Source organism: Oncorhynchus mykiss, chromosome 8, assembly GCF_057628025.1.
Source record: "Oncorhynchus mykiss isolate SJ-2025 chromosome 8, ASM5762802v1, whole genome shotgun sequence".
NCBI lineage: Eukaryota > Metazoa > Chordata > Actinopteri > Salmoniformes > Salmonidae > Oncorhynchus > Oncorhynchus mykiss.
The window spans coordinates 39,653,816-39,667,233 of NC_143029.1; the positions used below are offsets into that span (position 1 = coordinate 39,653,816).

Below are 13,418 nucleotides of genomic sequence, written 5' to 3' on the forward strand. Positions count from 1 at the left end.
ATTTCAAGTCTTTGTATTGTAGGCAGCAGCCTCACTGTGCTAGTGATGGTTATTTAACAGTCTGATGGCCTTGAGAAATAAGCTGTTTTTCAGTTTCTCAGTCCCAGCTTTGATGCACCTGTACTGACCTTGCCTTCGGGATGATAGCGGGATGAACAGGTGGTGGCTCGGGTGGTTGTTGTCCTTGATGCTCTTTTTGGCCTTCCTATGACATCGGGTGCTGTAAGGGTCCTGGAGGGCGGGCAGTTTGCCCCAGGTGATGCTTTGTGCAGACCGCACCACCCTCTGGAGAGCCCTGTGATTGTGGGAGGTGCCGTTGTCATACCAGGTGGTGATACAGCCCGACAGGATGCTCTTAATTGTGCATCTGTAAAAGTTTGTGAGGTTTTAGGTGACAAGCCACATTTCTTCAGCCTCCTGAGGTTGAAGAGGCGATGTTGCGCCTTCTTCACCACACTGTCTGTGTGGCTGTCTGTGTGGGGTTCAGACCCAGGGCCTCAAGCTTAATGATGATCTTGGAGGGTAATATGGTGTTGAATGCTGAGCTATAGTCAATAAACAGCATTCTTACATTGGTTTTCCTCTGGTCCAGATGGGATAAAGCAGTGTGCAGTGTGATGGCGATTGCATTGTCTGTGGACCTATTTGGGTGGTAAGCAAATCGAAGTGGGTCTAGGGTGACAGGTAAGGTGGAGGTATGTGTGTTTGTGTTGTCGGTATGCGTGTGTGTGTTATGTATGCATGTGCGTATGCAGTGAATGTGCATGGGTTTTGTGTGAGAGTGTCAGTGCAGTGTGTGTAAATATGTATATGGTAGTGTCTAATCTTGTGATTGTGCATAGAGTCCGTGCAAGATAGAACATTAATGAACTATTTAGCAGTCATGAGTATTTAGGAGTCCTATTAGGAGTCCTATGGCTTGGGGGTAGAGGCTGCCTCAGGTAGAGACTGATGTAGGTTTCAAAAGCTTTTGACCGTTCATTAAACTTCACATAGAGAGATGGATGAATGGATTAATTGATGGTTGAAGGACAAGTAGAATTATTGGACACATTGATGAAAGAATGAAGATGACACAGATGGATAAATGGAGAGCATGGAAGGAAGGGTAACGTGTTCTGGTTCAGTCCTCTTCTCTCGTATCAGTCCGGTAATTAGGTGCCGAATAGAGTTTTAAACACCTCCACCGTCACCTTGGTCTCAGCTCAGCATTATTAGCTCACTGTAGAAAACAAAGAAGATTCTTAAACTGCACAGTTTCTGTGTTTTAAATGCAATAGGATATCATCAGCAAAACACTTCTGTCTTTCTCTTTTCCTCTCTCTTTGTCTAATGATACCACTTTTACTACCTCTCTGTGTCTCTATTTCTCTGTGTCTCTTAACTCCTACATAAACTTTCTCATTTCTCTCCATCCTCCAGGATCACGTTCGTCCACCTGCCCTTCCAAAGTAAATGGCTGTACATCGGCACAGAGAAAGGAAACATCCACATCGTCAACGTGGAGTCCTTCACACTCTCAGGCTACGTCATCATGTGGAACAAAGCCATCGAACTGTGAGTGTCAACACCAGCCTCTTCTCCTCGTCACACTGTCACAACGGCTTGTGGTGGAATGGACATAGCTATCAAATAGCCTCTTAGTCACCTCTAGGCTTCATCCACACCTGGTGGCTTCAGTAACCGCAGGTGTGAAGGAGGAAGGATGTGAATCACTATCTGACTCTTATTTAGTAGGCCTCTTCAGCATGGGGTTAAAGTATTTGTAAGATACTGTGCTATTTCACTGGGTATTTGTCAAATCAAATCAAATGTATTTATCAGCTGATGTCACAAAGTGCTGTACAGAAACCCAGCCTAAATCCCCAAACAGCAAGCAATGCAGGTGTAGAAGCACGGTGGCTAGGAAAAACTCCCGAGAAAGGCCAGAACCCAGGAAGAAACCTAGAGAGGAACCAGGCTATGAGGGGTGGCCAGTCCTCTTCTGGCTGTGCCGGGTGGAGATTATAACAGAACATGGCAAAGATGTTCAAATGTTCATAGATGACCAGCAGGGTCAACTATTTGTGTTGCTGTTGACATCCTCCATTTTGATTCTGCTCTAGAGCTCTTGCATAATTCAATCTTGAGTTTTGTAGCATTTTCCCAATCCTATCTCTTCCTGTCTCATAGTGAGGGGTTGAACAGATGTCTGTTAAGATCAGTGTTGGGCATGTACAGATGTCCTGTCTCGACAGTGCTGAGAGGAAAGGGAGGAGTAGAGGGGGAAAGGAGATGAGAGGGAGAGAAAAAGACAGAAGGGGAAGAGAGGACAGGGATGAGAGGAGAGGAGGGGAATTGATAGAGGAGGGGTGGGGGGTTAGGAGAGAAGGAGAGGTGAGGGGATAGACGAGAGGAAGGAAAGAGTGGGTAGAGAAAGGGAAGGTTTTTTGGGGTAGACAAGTAGAGGAAAAAGAGAGGTGGAGGAGAGGAACGGGTGACAGTATGGGTCTCTGAGGAGTAGTGCCTGACAGTCCTGGAGCTGCCATGGTATTTCCTGACTAAAGGGACACGTCAACACACTCTTATATATGCTCTACTGAACACAGTGTGTCCTCCTCTCCCCTCTTTATCCTATCCCCTGCTTCTCTCACTTTCACTCTGTTTCCAAATCTAAACTCAACATCTCAAACACCTTAACCCATAAACACTTAACCCATACACGCACAAACATGTGTTTGTGTGTTTGTGTGGCCGTGTGTGTGTCTCTGTGCGACTCTTGTGTGCAGGGCCTTTCAGAAAGTGTTCATACCCCTTGACTTTTTCCACATTTTGTTGTGTTACAAGGTGGGATAAAAATGTATTTCTTTGTACTTTTTTGTCAACAATCTACACAAAATACTTTGTAATGTCAAAGTGGAAGGAAAAAAATATATAAAAAATTAAACATGAATTTCATTACATTTGAGAATCACGATTCCAGCTGTGAGTCTTTCTGGGTAAGTCTGTAAGAGCTTTGCACAACTGGATTGTACAATATTTGAGCATTATTCTTTTTAAAATTCTTCAAGCTCTGTCAAGTTGGTTGTTGATCATTGCTAGACAGGCATTTTCAAGTCTTGCCGTAGATTTCTAAGCCAATTTACGTTTTAAACTATAACTAGGCCACTTAGGAGCATTCAATGTTGTCTTGGAAAGCAACTCCAGTGTATATTTAGCCTTGTGTTTTAGGTTATTGTCCTGCTGAAAGGTGAATTTGTCTCCTAGTGTCTGTTGGAAAGTAGACTGATATGGCACCGCCTGGTATGGAAACTGCACGGCATCTGACCGCAAGGCGCTACAGAGGGTAGTGCGTACGGCCCAGTACATCATCGGGGCCAAGCTTTCTGACATCCAGGACCTATATACTAAGCGGTGTCAGAGGAAGGCCCAAAACATTGTCAAAGACTCCAGTCACCCAAGTCATAGACCGTTCTCTCTGCTACCGCATGGCAAGCGGAACGGAAGCGCCAAGTCTAGGACCAAAAGGCTCCTTAACAGCTTCTACCCCAAGCCATAAGAATGTAACTATTAATCAAATGGCCACCCGGATTATTTACATTGACCCCCCCCCCCCCCCCTACACTGCTGCTACACGCTGTTTATTATCTATACATAGTCACTTTACAAATGACCTCGACTAACCTGTAACCCCGCACATTGACATCGGTACCGGTACCCCCTTTATATAGCCTTGTTATTGTTATGTAATTTTTTTGTGTTCATTTTTTATTTTATTTAAAGTTTTTATTTTTTATTTTACTTCAGGTTATTTAGTTAATATTTTCTTTTATCTATTTCTTGAACTGCATTGTTGGTTAAGGGGTTGTAAGTAAGCATTTGACGGTGAGGTCTCTACACCTGTTGTATTTGGCGCATGTGACAAATACAATTAGTTTTCCTCAAAGATTTTTTCTGTGCTTAGCTCTATTCCATTTAGTTCCTTGCCAATGACAAGCATACCCATAACATGATGCAGCCACCACCATGATTGAAAATATTGTCTTGACTGTCCACAAAAATCGAAATAGGTCAGATCCGGTTTGCAATGATTAACTTCAATCAGACACCCTCTCACCTTAGAGGGGGGGAAGGAAATAACTAGGGGAGGGTTTAAGAACTCACGACCTGTTGTAAATCAATACTGCAACAATATTTCTAACATAGAACGTGGGGAATGTTCAAATTTAATTTAGTTGGTTATTTTGTGAAGTCATTAACAACGTCATAAAGGAAAACTGTAAGTTTCCATACAATGTGTTGTGCATGTAATATGAACAATGATTAAAGTGTTTTTGTTAAGAGAGAGATGTGATTTGAGAAGCTATAAGACATTAAATACATATATAACTTTGCACAGTGAGTAGTCACCGCCCTGAGTGAGGTCAGAGAGCATGCAGTTAACCTGTTGGAACCGCCCTTTTTGAGCAAATTGTATAAATGATGGGTTAAGAAAAAAACACATCAGACCAGAAAGATGTGAAGCTGCAGCTGCACGTTTAAAGTGGTTTGAACTTTGAATCTCGACACGAGGTGGAGACGATACACTCCCCTAGCCTATCTTCAAAGAAGCCTCTTCAAGAGTGAATGGAAGGAAAGTCAACTCTGTAGTTCTGTTCCGGACTACACGACAAGTCACCGGATATCGGACAACTGCAGAGAAGGACATCAGTAGAAGACTTGTCGGAACCATTTTGGACAATCAGTCTTACAAGCGAAAAGGCCCAACTTCCTTTCCAAGGCTACCCTATTCACCGATAGAGATCCCCGTCGATCCCCATGTTGTTGTCATTCCGCTAGGGACCTGTTTTCAGCGTATTTCAGCGTTTTCAGCGTACTACACGACAAGTCACCGGATATCGGACAACTGCAGAGAAGGACATCAGTAGAAGACTTGTCGGAACCATTTTGGACAATCAGTCTTACAAGCGAAAAGGCCCAACTTCCTTTCCAAGGCTACCCTATTCACCGATAGAGATCCCCGTCGATCCCCATGTTGTTGTCATTCCGCTAGGGACCTGTTTTCAGCGTATTAAGGCTTCAGTCAATAACCGGTGCAAAGTGTGTATGTTTATCCTGTGTTCCCATTTAATTAGATCATAAATAAATAATTAAACCAATTTGTGTAGTACTGAATCATTAAGTATGGCTTGGGTTTTTGTAGATGAAGGAGGTTACGACTGTTCAGAATGAGGATATGATACGAGGTTATGATTAATACGTTGACTGTTTATAGAGGTGATAGGACCTTTTAAAGTTTAATTCAGGAGATGGTAACTCTTTCAAGAACCGCTCTTATGGTGCCCCGGATCCTAATGTGTTAATTGTTGCATGATTCATTAAACCGGGTAACAATTAAACATAGTTAATTACATAAATAAATGTCTTCAGATTCATGTCAAAGTCAAGTCACGACACAATTTGAAAAGTCATACTCAGTGGTGCGTTGTGTTGGATTTGCTCCAAACATAAGACTTTGTATTCAAGATATAATGTAAAGTTAATTTAATTTCCATTCATTTCAATTGAATGCCTTATTGCAATCAGGATGCGTGTTTGGAATATTTTTTATTCTGTACAGACTTCCTTCTTTTCACTCTGTCGTTTAGGTTAGTGTTGTGGCGTAACTACATTGTTGTTGACCCATCCTCAGTTTTCTCCTTTCACAGTTGTTAAACTCTTTAACTGTTTTGAAGTCACCATTTGCTTCATGGTGAAATCCCTAAGCGGTTTCCTTCCTTTTCGGCAACAAGTTGGGAAGGACGCCTGTCTTTGTAGTGACTAGGTGTATTGATACGCAATCAAAAGTGTGATTAATAACTTCACCATGCTCAAAGGGTTATTCAGTGTCTGCTTTTTATCATTTTTACCCATCTACCAATAGGTTCCCTTCTTTGAGAGCTATTGGAAAACCTCCCTAGTCTTTGTGATTGAATCTGTATTTGAAATTCACTGCTCGACTGAGGGACTTTACAGATAACTATGTGTGGGGTACAGGGATGAGGTAGTCATTCGAAAATTATGTTAAACACTATTATTGTACACAGAGTGAGTCCATGCAACTTATTATGTGACTCGTTAATCAGAATTGGACTACTTATTTAGGTGTGGTATAACAAAGGGTTTGAATACTTATTGACTTCTAAAAACATAATTACACTTTGACATTATGGGGTATTGTGTGTAGTAGTGTCGCGCGGGTCTAGGGGATGTTACGGTGACCATATTACCGTAACACCGGCAGTAAAGAGTCATGACCGCAGTCAAATTCCACTTGACTTAATCACTCTGACATCAATGTATTCAGCCCAAGGGCACAGCGGCCACTGTCCGCTAAAGGCAATTACATTTTTTATATGGCATTACAGCCAAGCATTACTGCCAGGCATGACGGCCACAGTAGGCGGATGCCGCCAGGAAACTTGGGCATTATTAAGTGCTTGTCAAATTGTGAATGAGAAACTGATGAAGTGTGTGCAGCCTGTGCACGAAACAAAGCAGAGCTCATGCCTTTCATGTGACTTTATTCCAATCATTATTGGAGTTGCGTCATGCAGTCTTAGAATCTAATACAAATCAAAACATATAGCCCCAACGTTTGTATCACATAAATAACTCTAAATTAAGCATACAGGACGACCTGTTTCTTTGTTAACAGCTCAACACAGAATAGCTGCGTGCACGCACACCCTCAGAAATCGTTTGAAATCATTCTTTCTATTTTATTCAACTATGTTCAATTACAGTGCCTTGCGAAAGTATTCGTCCCCCTTGAACTTTGCGACCTTTTGCCACATTTCAGGCTTCAAACATAAAGATATAAAACTGTATTTTTTTGTGAAGAATCAACAACAAATGGGACACAATAATGAAGTGGAACGACATTTATTGGATATTTCAAACTTGTTTAACAAATCAAAAACTGAAAAATTGGGCGTGCAAAATTATTCAGCCCCCTTAAGTTAATACTTTGTAGCGCCACCTTTTGCTGCGATTACAGCTGTAAGTCGCTTGGGGTATGTCTCTATCAGTTTTGCACATCGAGAGACTGACATTTTTTCCCATTCCTCCTTGCAAAACAGCTCGAGCTCAGTGAGGTTGGATGGAGAGCATTTGTGAACAGCAGTTTTCAGTTCTTTCCACAGAAATCAATTGGATTCAGGTCTGGACTTTGACTTGGCCATTCTAACACCTGGATATGTTTATTTTTGAACCATTCCATTGTAGATTTTGCTTTATGTTTTGGATCATTGTCTTGTTGGAAGACAAATCTCCGTCCCAGTCTCAGGTCTTTTGCAGACTCCATCAGGTTTTCTTCCAGAATGGTCCTGTATTTGGCTCCATCCATCTTCCCATCAATTTTAACCATCTTCCCTGTCCCTGCTGAAGAAAAGCAGGCCCAAACCATGATGCTGCCACCACCATGTTTGACAGTGGGGATGGTGTGTTCAGGGTGATGAGCTGTGTTGCTTTTACACCAAACATAACGTTTTGCATTGTTGCCAAAAAGTTCAATTTTGGTTTCATCTGACCAGAGCACCTTCTTCCACATGTTTGGTGTGTCTCCCAGGTGGCTTGTGGCAAACTTTAAACGACACTTTTTATGGATATCTTTAAGAAATGGCTTTCTTCTTGCCACTCTTCCATAAAGGCCAGATTTGTGCAATATACAACTGATTGTTGTCCTATGGACAGAGTCTCCCACCTCAGCTGTAGATCTCTGCAGTTCATCCAGAGTGATCATGGGCCTCTTGGCTGCATCTCTGATCAGTCTTCTCCTTGTATGAGCTGAAAGTTTAGAGGGACGGCCAGGTCTTGGTAGATTTGCAGTGGTCTGATACTCCTTCCATTTCAATATTATCGCTTGCACAGTGCTCCGTGGGATGTTTAAAGCTTGGGAAATCTTTTTGTATCCAAATCCGGCTTTAAACTTCTTCACAACAGTATCTCGGACCTGCCTGGTGTGTTCCTTGTTCTTCATGATGCTCTCTGCGCTTTTAACGGACCTCTGAGACTATCACAGTGCAGGTGCATTTTTACGGAGACTTGATTACACACAGGTGGATTGTATTTATCATCATTAGTCATTTAGGTCAACATTGGATCATTCAGAGATCCTCACTGAACTTCTGGAGAGAGTTTGCTGCACTGAAAGTAAAGGGGCTGAATAATTTTGCACGCCCAATTTTTCAGTTTTTGATTTGTTAAAAAAGTATGAAATATCCAATAAATGTCGTTCCACTTCATGATTGTGTCCCACTTGTTGTTGATTCTTCACAAAAAAATACAGTTTTATATCTTTATGTTTGAAGCCTGAAATGTGGCAAAAGGTCGTAAAGTGCAAGGGGGCCGAATACTTTCGCAAGGCACTGTATATTCTTCATACTATAAAATAATATCAAATAATGCCACGGAATTCTAAGCAAATCTTGACTGCTAAATGAACTAATGTAGCCCACAGCCATTTGGCATATCATGGAAAATCCAGATCAGGGCATAACATAAGGAAAACTCAGAGTATGCTATTCTGTTCTTCTGAAATAGACCACATTTTCTTCATATCATATTTCTTTAGACCTGTCTAACATAAATAATGGATTTATTGTGATAGTCTACACCATCTTAAATCGAATTTATCAGACTTTTTAAAATGTAGAGTAGATGTTCTAAAGGTCTGGATCAGTGGAATGTAGGTGTGGAGATGCTAAATGTGTTTGTGTTCATGAACGGTCAATTACCTTGAGACCAGCAGTTATTTGCTTGACAATCACTAGCTGACTAAATTTAATCACCGCCGCAGCCCAGCCCTCAGCTATTTGTTCACCCGCCCGCAATTGCTAATAACCATCAGCCACTGCCCGACTACATGTGATAAAGTGATTTACATATGGGCCTGACTTAGATATGTTTCTGCATATAATTTCTGACATTTTGGTAGGCTATTTGTTAATCAACTTGTCTATAATTAGATACATGCAGCTTCTCTTCTGTCATTGTATGTTACCCTACAAGACTAAATAAACTCTTTCTCACCAGAATAATGTCATAAATCAATAGAATGCGGAGCAAAGATGTTAAGGGACCGGGGAGAAAATGCAATCAGTTTGTCTTGGATGCATATTTTATGTGGTTGAAATACTATCAGCTTTTATTATGCTGATAAAGACAGCACCTTTTACAGACCAGTGGTTGTCCATGCCATTTACGATGAGGGAGGATGATCATTTTTTAGTGCTATTATTTCTATTAAAGCATATTGTATTACTGTCATTGATATTCGATTCACCCAGCTCAATGTAAAATCAATAGGTTTAGGCTACTACATGATACTCAAATTTGACCTGTACCCATCATGTGTTTGCTACAACCTAGCCTACAGTATGAATGAAAGTTTACAACATAGGTGCACAGGTTGAGAGATTTTTGATTAATGAAGGTGGCAGACATTGACGCATTCAATACCGCCTTGCACACTCTTGCCTGCATCTAGCTGATCTAGGGTGTAATCATTAGTCCACCAGTTCCAAATGTGAGTTTTTATTGGACAATTTCAGGTATATTTATCTCTGTTTCGTTCTGTTCGCTTCCGTTTAAGAAACGTTTTTCAACAGAATCAGTGGAATGAATGCACCCCTGATCACATGTAAACACAGTTGACTTACATAGCAGCCACAAAAAACAGCATGGTCACTTTGCTCGTTGTATATATAATTCCTTCTCGCAACTATCTACGCGCTCTCCTCCTCTCACCTTTTCTCTTCGCTTGAAGACTTCAGTGCACAACATAGCAGCTGTCTGACAGCAGCAGCTGACCAAAAAAAACTTTACATGCCTAACCTTCATATCATGACCGTTAGTTAACGTCATGGTCAACATAGCTACTACACCTGACGCGTTAGTAAACTCGCTACAATCATGCAATACAGTGTACAGTCAGAAAGCAGTTTAGCAGTTACCCCGGCAGGCCCGGGGGCAATACATTTATAAAACCAAACGCTTACCTTGACTTAGAAGAGTTCCATTGTTGGATAGCCATCTATCTAACATAGCATCCCTCTCTGTTTAAGCCGGTTGTTTGAGTAGGCTAAACTAGCTAGCTGCATTTGCTAGCTAAGTGCAAGTGAAAGTAAAACAAACAATGCAAACCAAATATAGTTAGCTCTCTCTCTCTTGCTTCTCAATATTTTGGAATAAATACATTTGTTTAAAACTGTTCAACTATTATCTTTCTCTCTCTTTGAGTCAACTACTCACTACATTTTATGCACTGCAGTGCTAGCTAGCTGTATCTTATGCTTTCAGAGTCATTCTCTGATCATTTGATTGGGTGGACAACATGTCAGTTCATGCTGTAAGAGCTCTAATAAGTTGGAGCACGTCCTCCTGAAGTTGTCATAATTACTGTGTAAGTCTATGGAAGAGGGTGAAAACCATGAGCCTCCTAGGTTTTGTTTTGAAGTCAATATACCCAGAGGAGGACAGTAGCTAGCTGGCCTCTGGCTACACCATGGTGCTACCCTACAGAGTGCATCTGAGGCTACTGTAAACCTTGAATGCAAAACAATGTATTTTTATCAATTATTTGGTGACATGTTAATGTATTTAGTATAGTTTTATCTAAAAAGGATAACTTTTTTAATGTTTCACTATTTGTATGAAATTCACTGAGGATGATGGTCCTCCTCTTCTTCTGAGGAGGAGCCTCCACTGCTAAAGACAGTTTCTAACTGAGCATTCACATTCTCTCAAGATGCTGAAATAAATAAATCATATTTCTCCACTCCTGTTCCAGAGTCCAAATTTTGCTTACATTTAGTATACATTTAATGCAAAAAATGCTTAATTCGGCAGGAGTTAATATTAAGGCTATGTGTGAGATGTTATAGACCCATCGTCAGTGTCCACATTTCAGTTTCCATTTAACCCATCTGAACAGTAGGCTACAGTTCCCTTGATGTTCCAAATCTAAATCAAATCAAATGTATTTGTCACATACAGTGGGGAGAACAAGTATTTGATAGACTGCCGATTTGGCAGGTTTTCCTACTTACAAAGCATGTAGAGGTCTGTAATTTTTATCATAGATACACTTCAACTGTGAGAGACGGAATCTAAAACATAATCCAGAAAATCACGTATGATTTTTAAGTAATTCATTTGCATTTAATTGCATGACATAAGTATTTGATCACCTACCAACCAGTAAGAATTCTGTCTCTCACAGACTTTTTTGGTTTTTCTTTATGAAGCTCTCCTGTTCGCCACTCATTACCTGTATTAACGGCACCTGTTTGAACTCGTTACCTGTATAAAAGACACCTGTCCACACACTCAATCAAACAGACTCCAACCTCTCCACAATGGCCAAGACCAGAGAGCTGTGTAAGGACATCAGGGATACAAGTGTAGACCTGCACAAGGCTGAGATGGGCTACAGGACAATAGGCAAGCAGCTTGGTGAGAAGGCAACAACTGTTGGCACAATTATTAGAAAATTGAAAAAGTTCAAGATGATGGTCAATCAGCCTCGGTCTGGGGCTCCATGCAATATCTCACCTCGTGGGGCATCAATGATCATGAGGAAGGTGAGGGATCAGCCCAGAACAACACGGCAAGACCTGGTCAATGACCTGAAGAGAGTTGGGACCACAGTCTCAAAGAAAACCTTTAGTAACACACTACGCCGTCATGGATTAAAATCCTGCAGCTCACGCAAGGTCCCCCTGCTCAAGCCAGCGCATGTCCAGGCCCGTCTGAAGTTTGCCAATGACCATCTGGAGGATCCAGAGGAGGAATGGGAGAAGGTCATGTGGTCTGATGAGACAAAAATAGAGCTTTTTGGTCTAAACTCCACTCGCCGTGTTTGGAGGAAGAAGAAGGATGAGTACAACCCCAAGAACACCATCCCAACCGTGAAGCATGGAGGTGGAAACATCATTCTTTGGGGATGCTTTTCTGCAAAGGGGACAGGACGATTGCACTGTATTGAGGGGAGGATGGATGGGGCCATGTATCGCGAGATCTTGGCCAACAACCTCCTTCCCTCAGTAAGAGCATTGAAGATGGGTCGTGGCTGGGTCTTCCAGCATGACAACAACCCGAAACACACAGCCAGGGCAACTAAGGAGTGGCTCCGTAAGAAGCATCTCAAGGTCCTGGAGTGGCCTAGCCAGTCTCCAGACCTGAACCGAATAGAAAATCTTTGGAGGGAGCTGAAAGTCCGTATTGCCCAGCGACAGCCCCGAAACCTGAAGGATCTGGAGATGGTCTGTATGGAGGAGTGGGCCAAAATCCTGCAGTGTGTGCAAACCTGGTCAAGAACTACAGGAAACGTATGATCTCTGTAATTGCAAAAAAAAGGGGTCTGTACCAAATATTAAGTTCTGCTTTTCTGATGTATCAAATACTTATGTCATGCAATAAAATGCAAATGAATTACTTAAAAATCATACAATGTGATTCTGTCTCTCACAGTTGAAGTGTACCTATGATAAAAATTACAGCCCTCTACATGCTTTGTAAGTAGAAAAAACGGCCAAATCGGCAGTGTATCAAATACTTGTTCTCCCACTGTATATGTAACAGTTCTGCTTCTGTCCCTCTCCTTGCCCCTACTTGGGCTCAAACCAGGGACCCTCTCCACACATCGACAACACCCTTGAAGCACCATTACCCATCGCTCCACAAAAGCCGCGGCCCTTGCAGAGCAAGGGAAACAACCATGTCAAGGTCTCAGAGCCAGTGACGTCACCGATTGAAAGACTATTAGCGTGCAATGCACTAACTAGCTAGCCATTTTACACCGGTTACACTCACCCTCCTTTTTGACCTCCTCTTTTTCCGCAGCAACCAGTGATCCGGATCAACAGCATCAATGTCACAGTGTTCCTTCCGTCCCTCTCCTCGCACTGAACCAGGGACCTTCTGCACACATCAACAACTGCCTCCCTCGAAGCATTGTTACCTATCACTCCACAAAAGCCGCGGCCCTTGCAGAGCAAGGGAAACAACTACTTCAAGGTCTCAGAGTGAGTGACGTCACAGATTGAAACGCTATTAGTGTGCACCCAGCCAACTATCTAGCCATAACACCGGTTACACATACACATGTTTAGCAGATGTTATTGAGGGTTGTAGCGAAATGCTTGTGTTTCTAGCTCCAATAGTACAGTAACATCTAACAATTAACAACAATACACGCAATACTCACAACTTAAAAGTAAAATAATGGAATATATAAATATTAGAATGAGCAATGTCATACTGGCATAGACTAAAATACAGTAGAATATAATACAGTATACACATATGAGATGAGTAAAACAAAAATATGTAGACATTAGAATAGTGGCTAGTGTTCCATTATTAAAGTGACCAGTGATTTCATGTCTATAGGGCAG

The 13,418-nt window shown here is 41.7% G+C and overlaps 1 protein-coding gene across 2 annotated transcripts in view; it reads left to right on the forward strand.

Annotated features, from left to right (window-relative positions):
• Positions 1 to 13,418, forward strand: part of stxbp5a (syntaxin binding protein 5a (tomosyn)) — a 159,983-nt gene that overhangs the window by 73,858 nt on the left and 72,707 nt on the right. For both annotated transcript variants that reach the window (XM_090243414.1, XM_036985456.2), the window contains exon 5: positions 1,423 to 1,557. In XM_090243414.1, the coding sequence (XP_090099540.1) occupies positions 1,423 to 1,557 (135 nt within the window). The remainder of the gene's footprint in view (positions 1 to 1,422; positions 1,558 to 13,418) is intronic.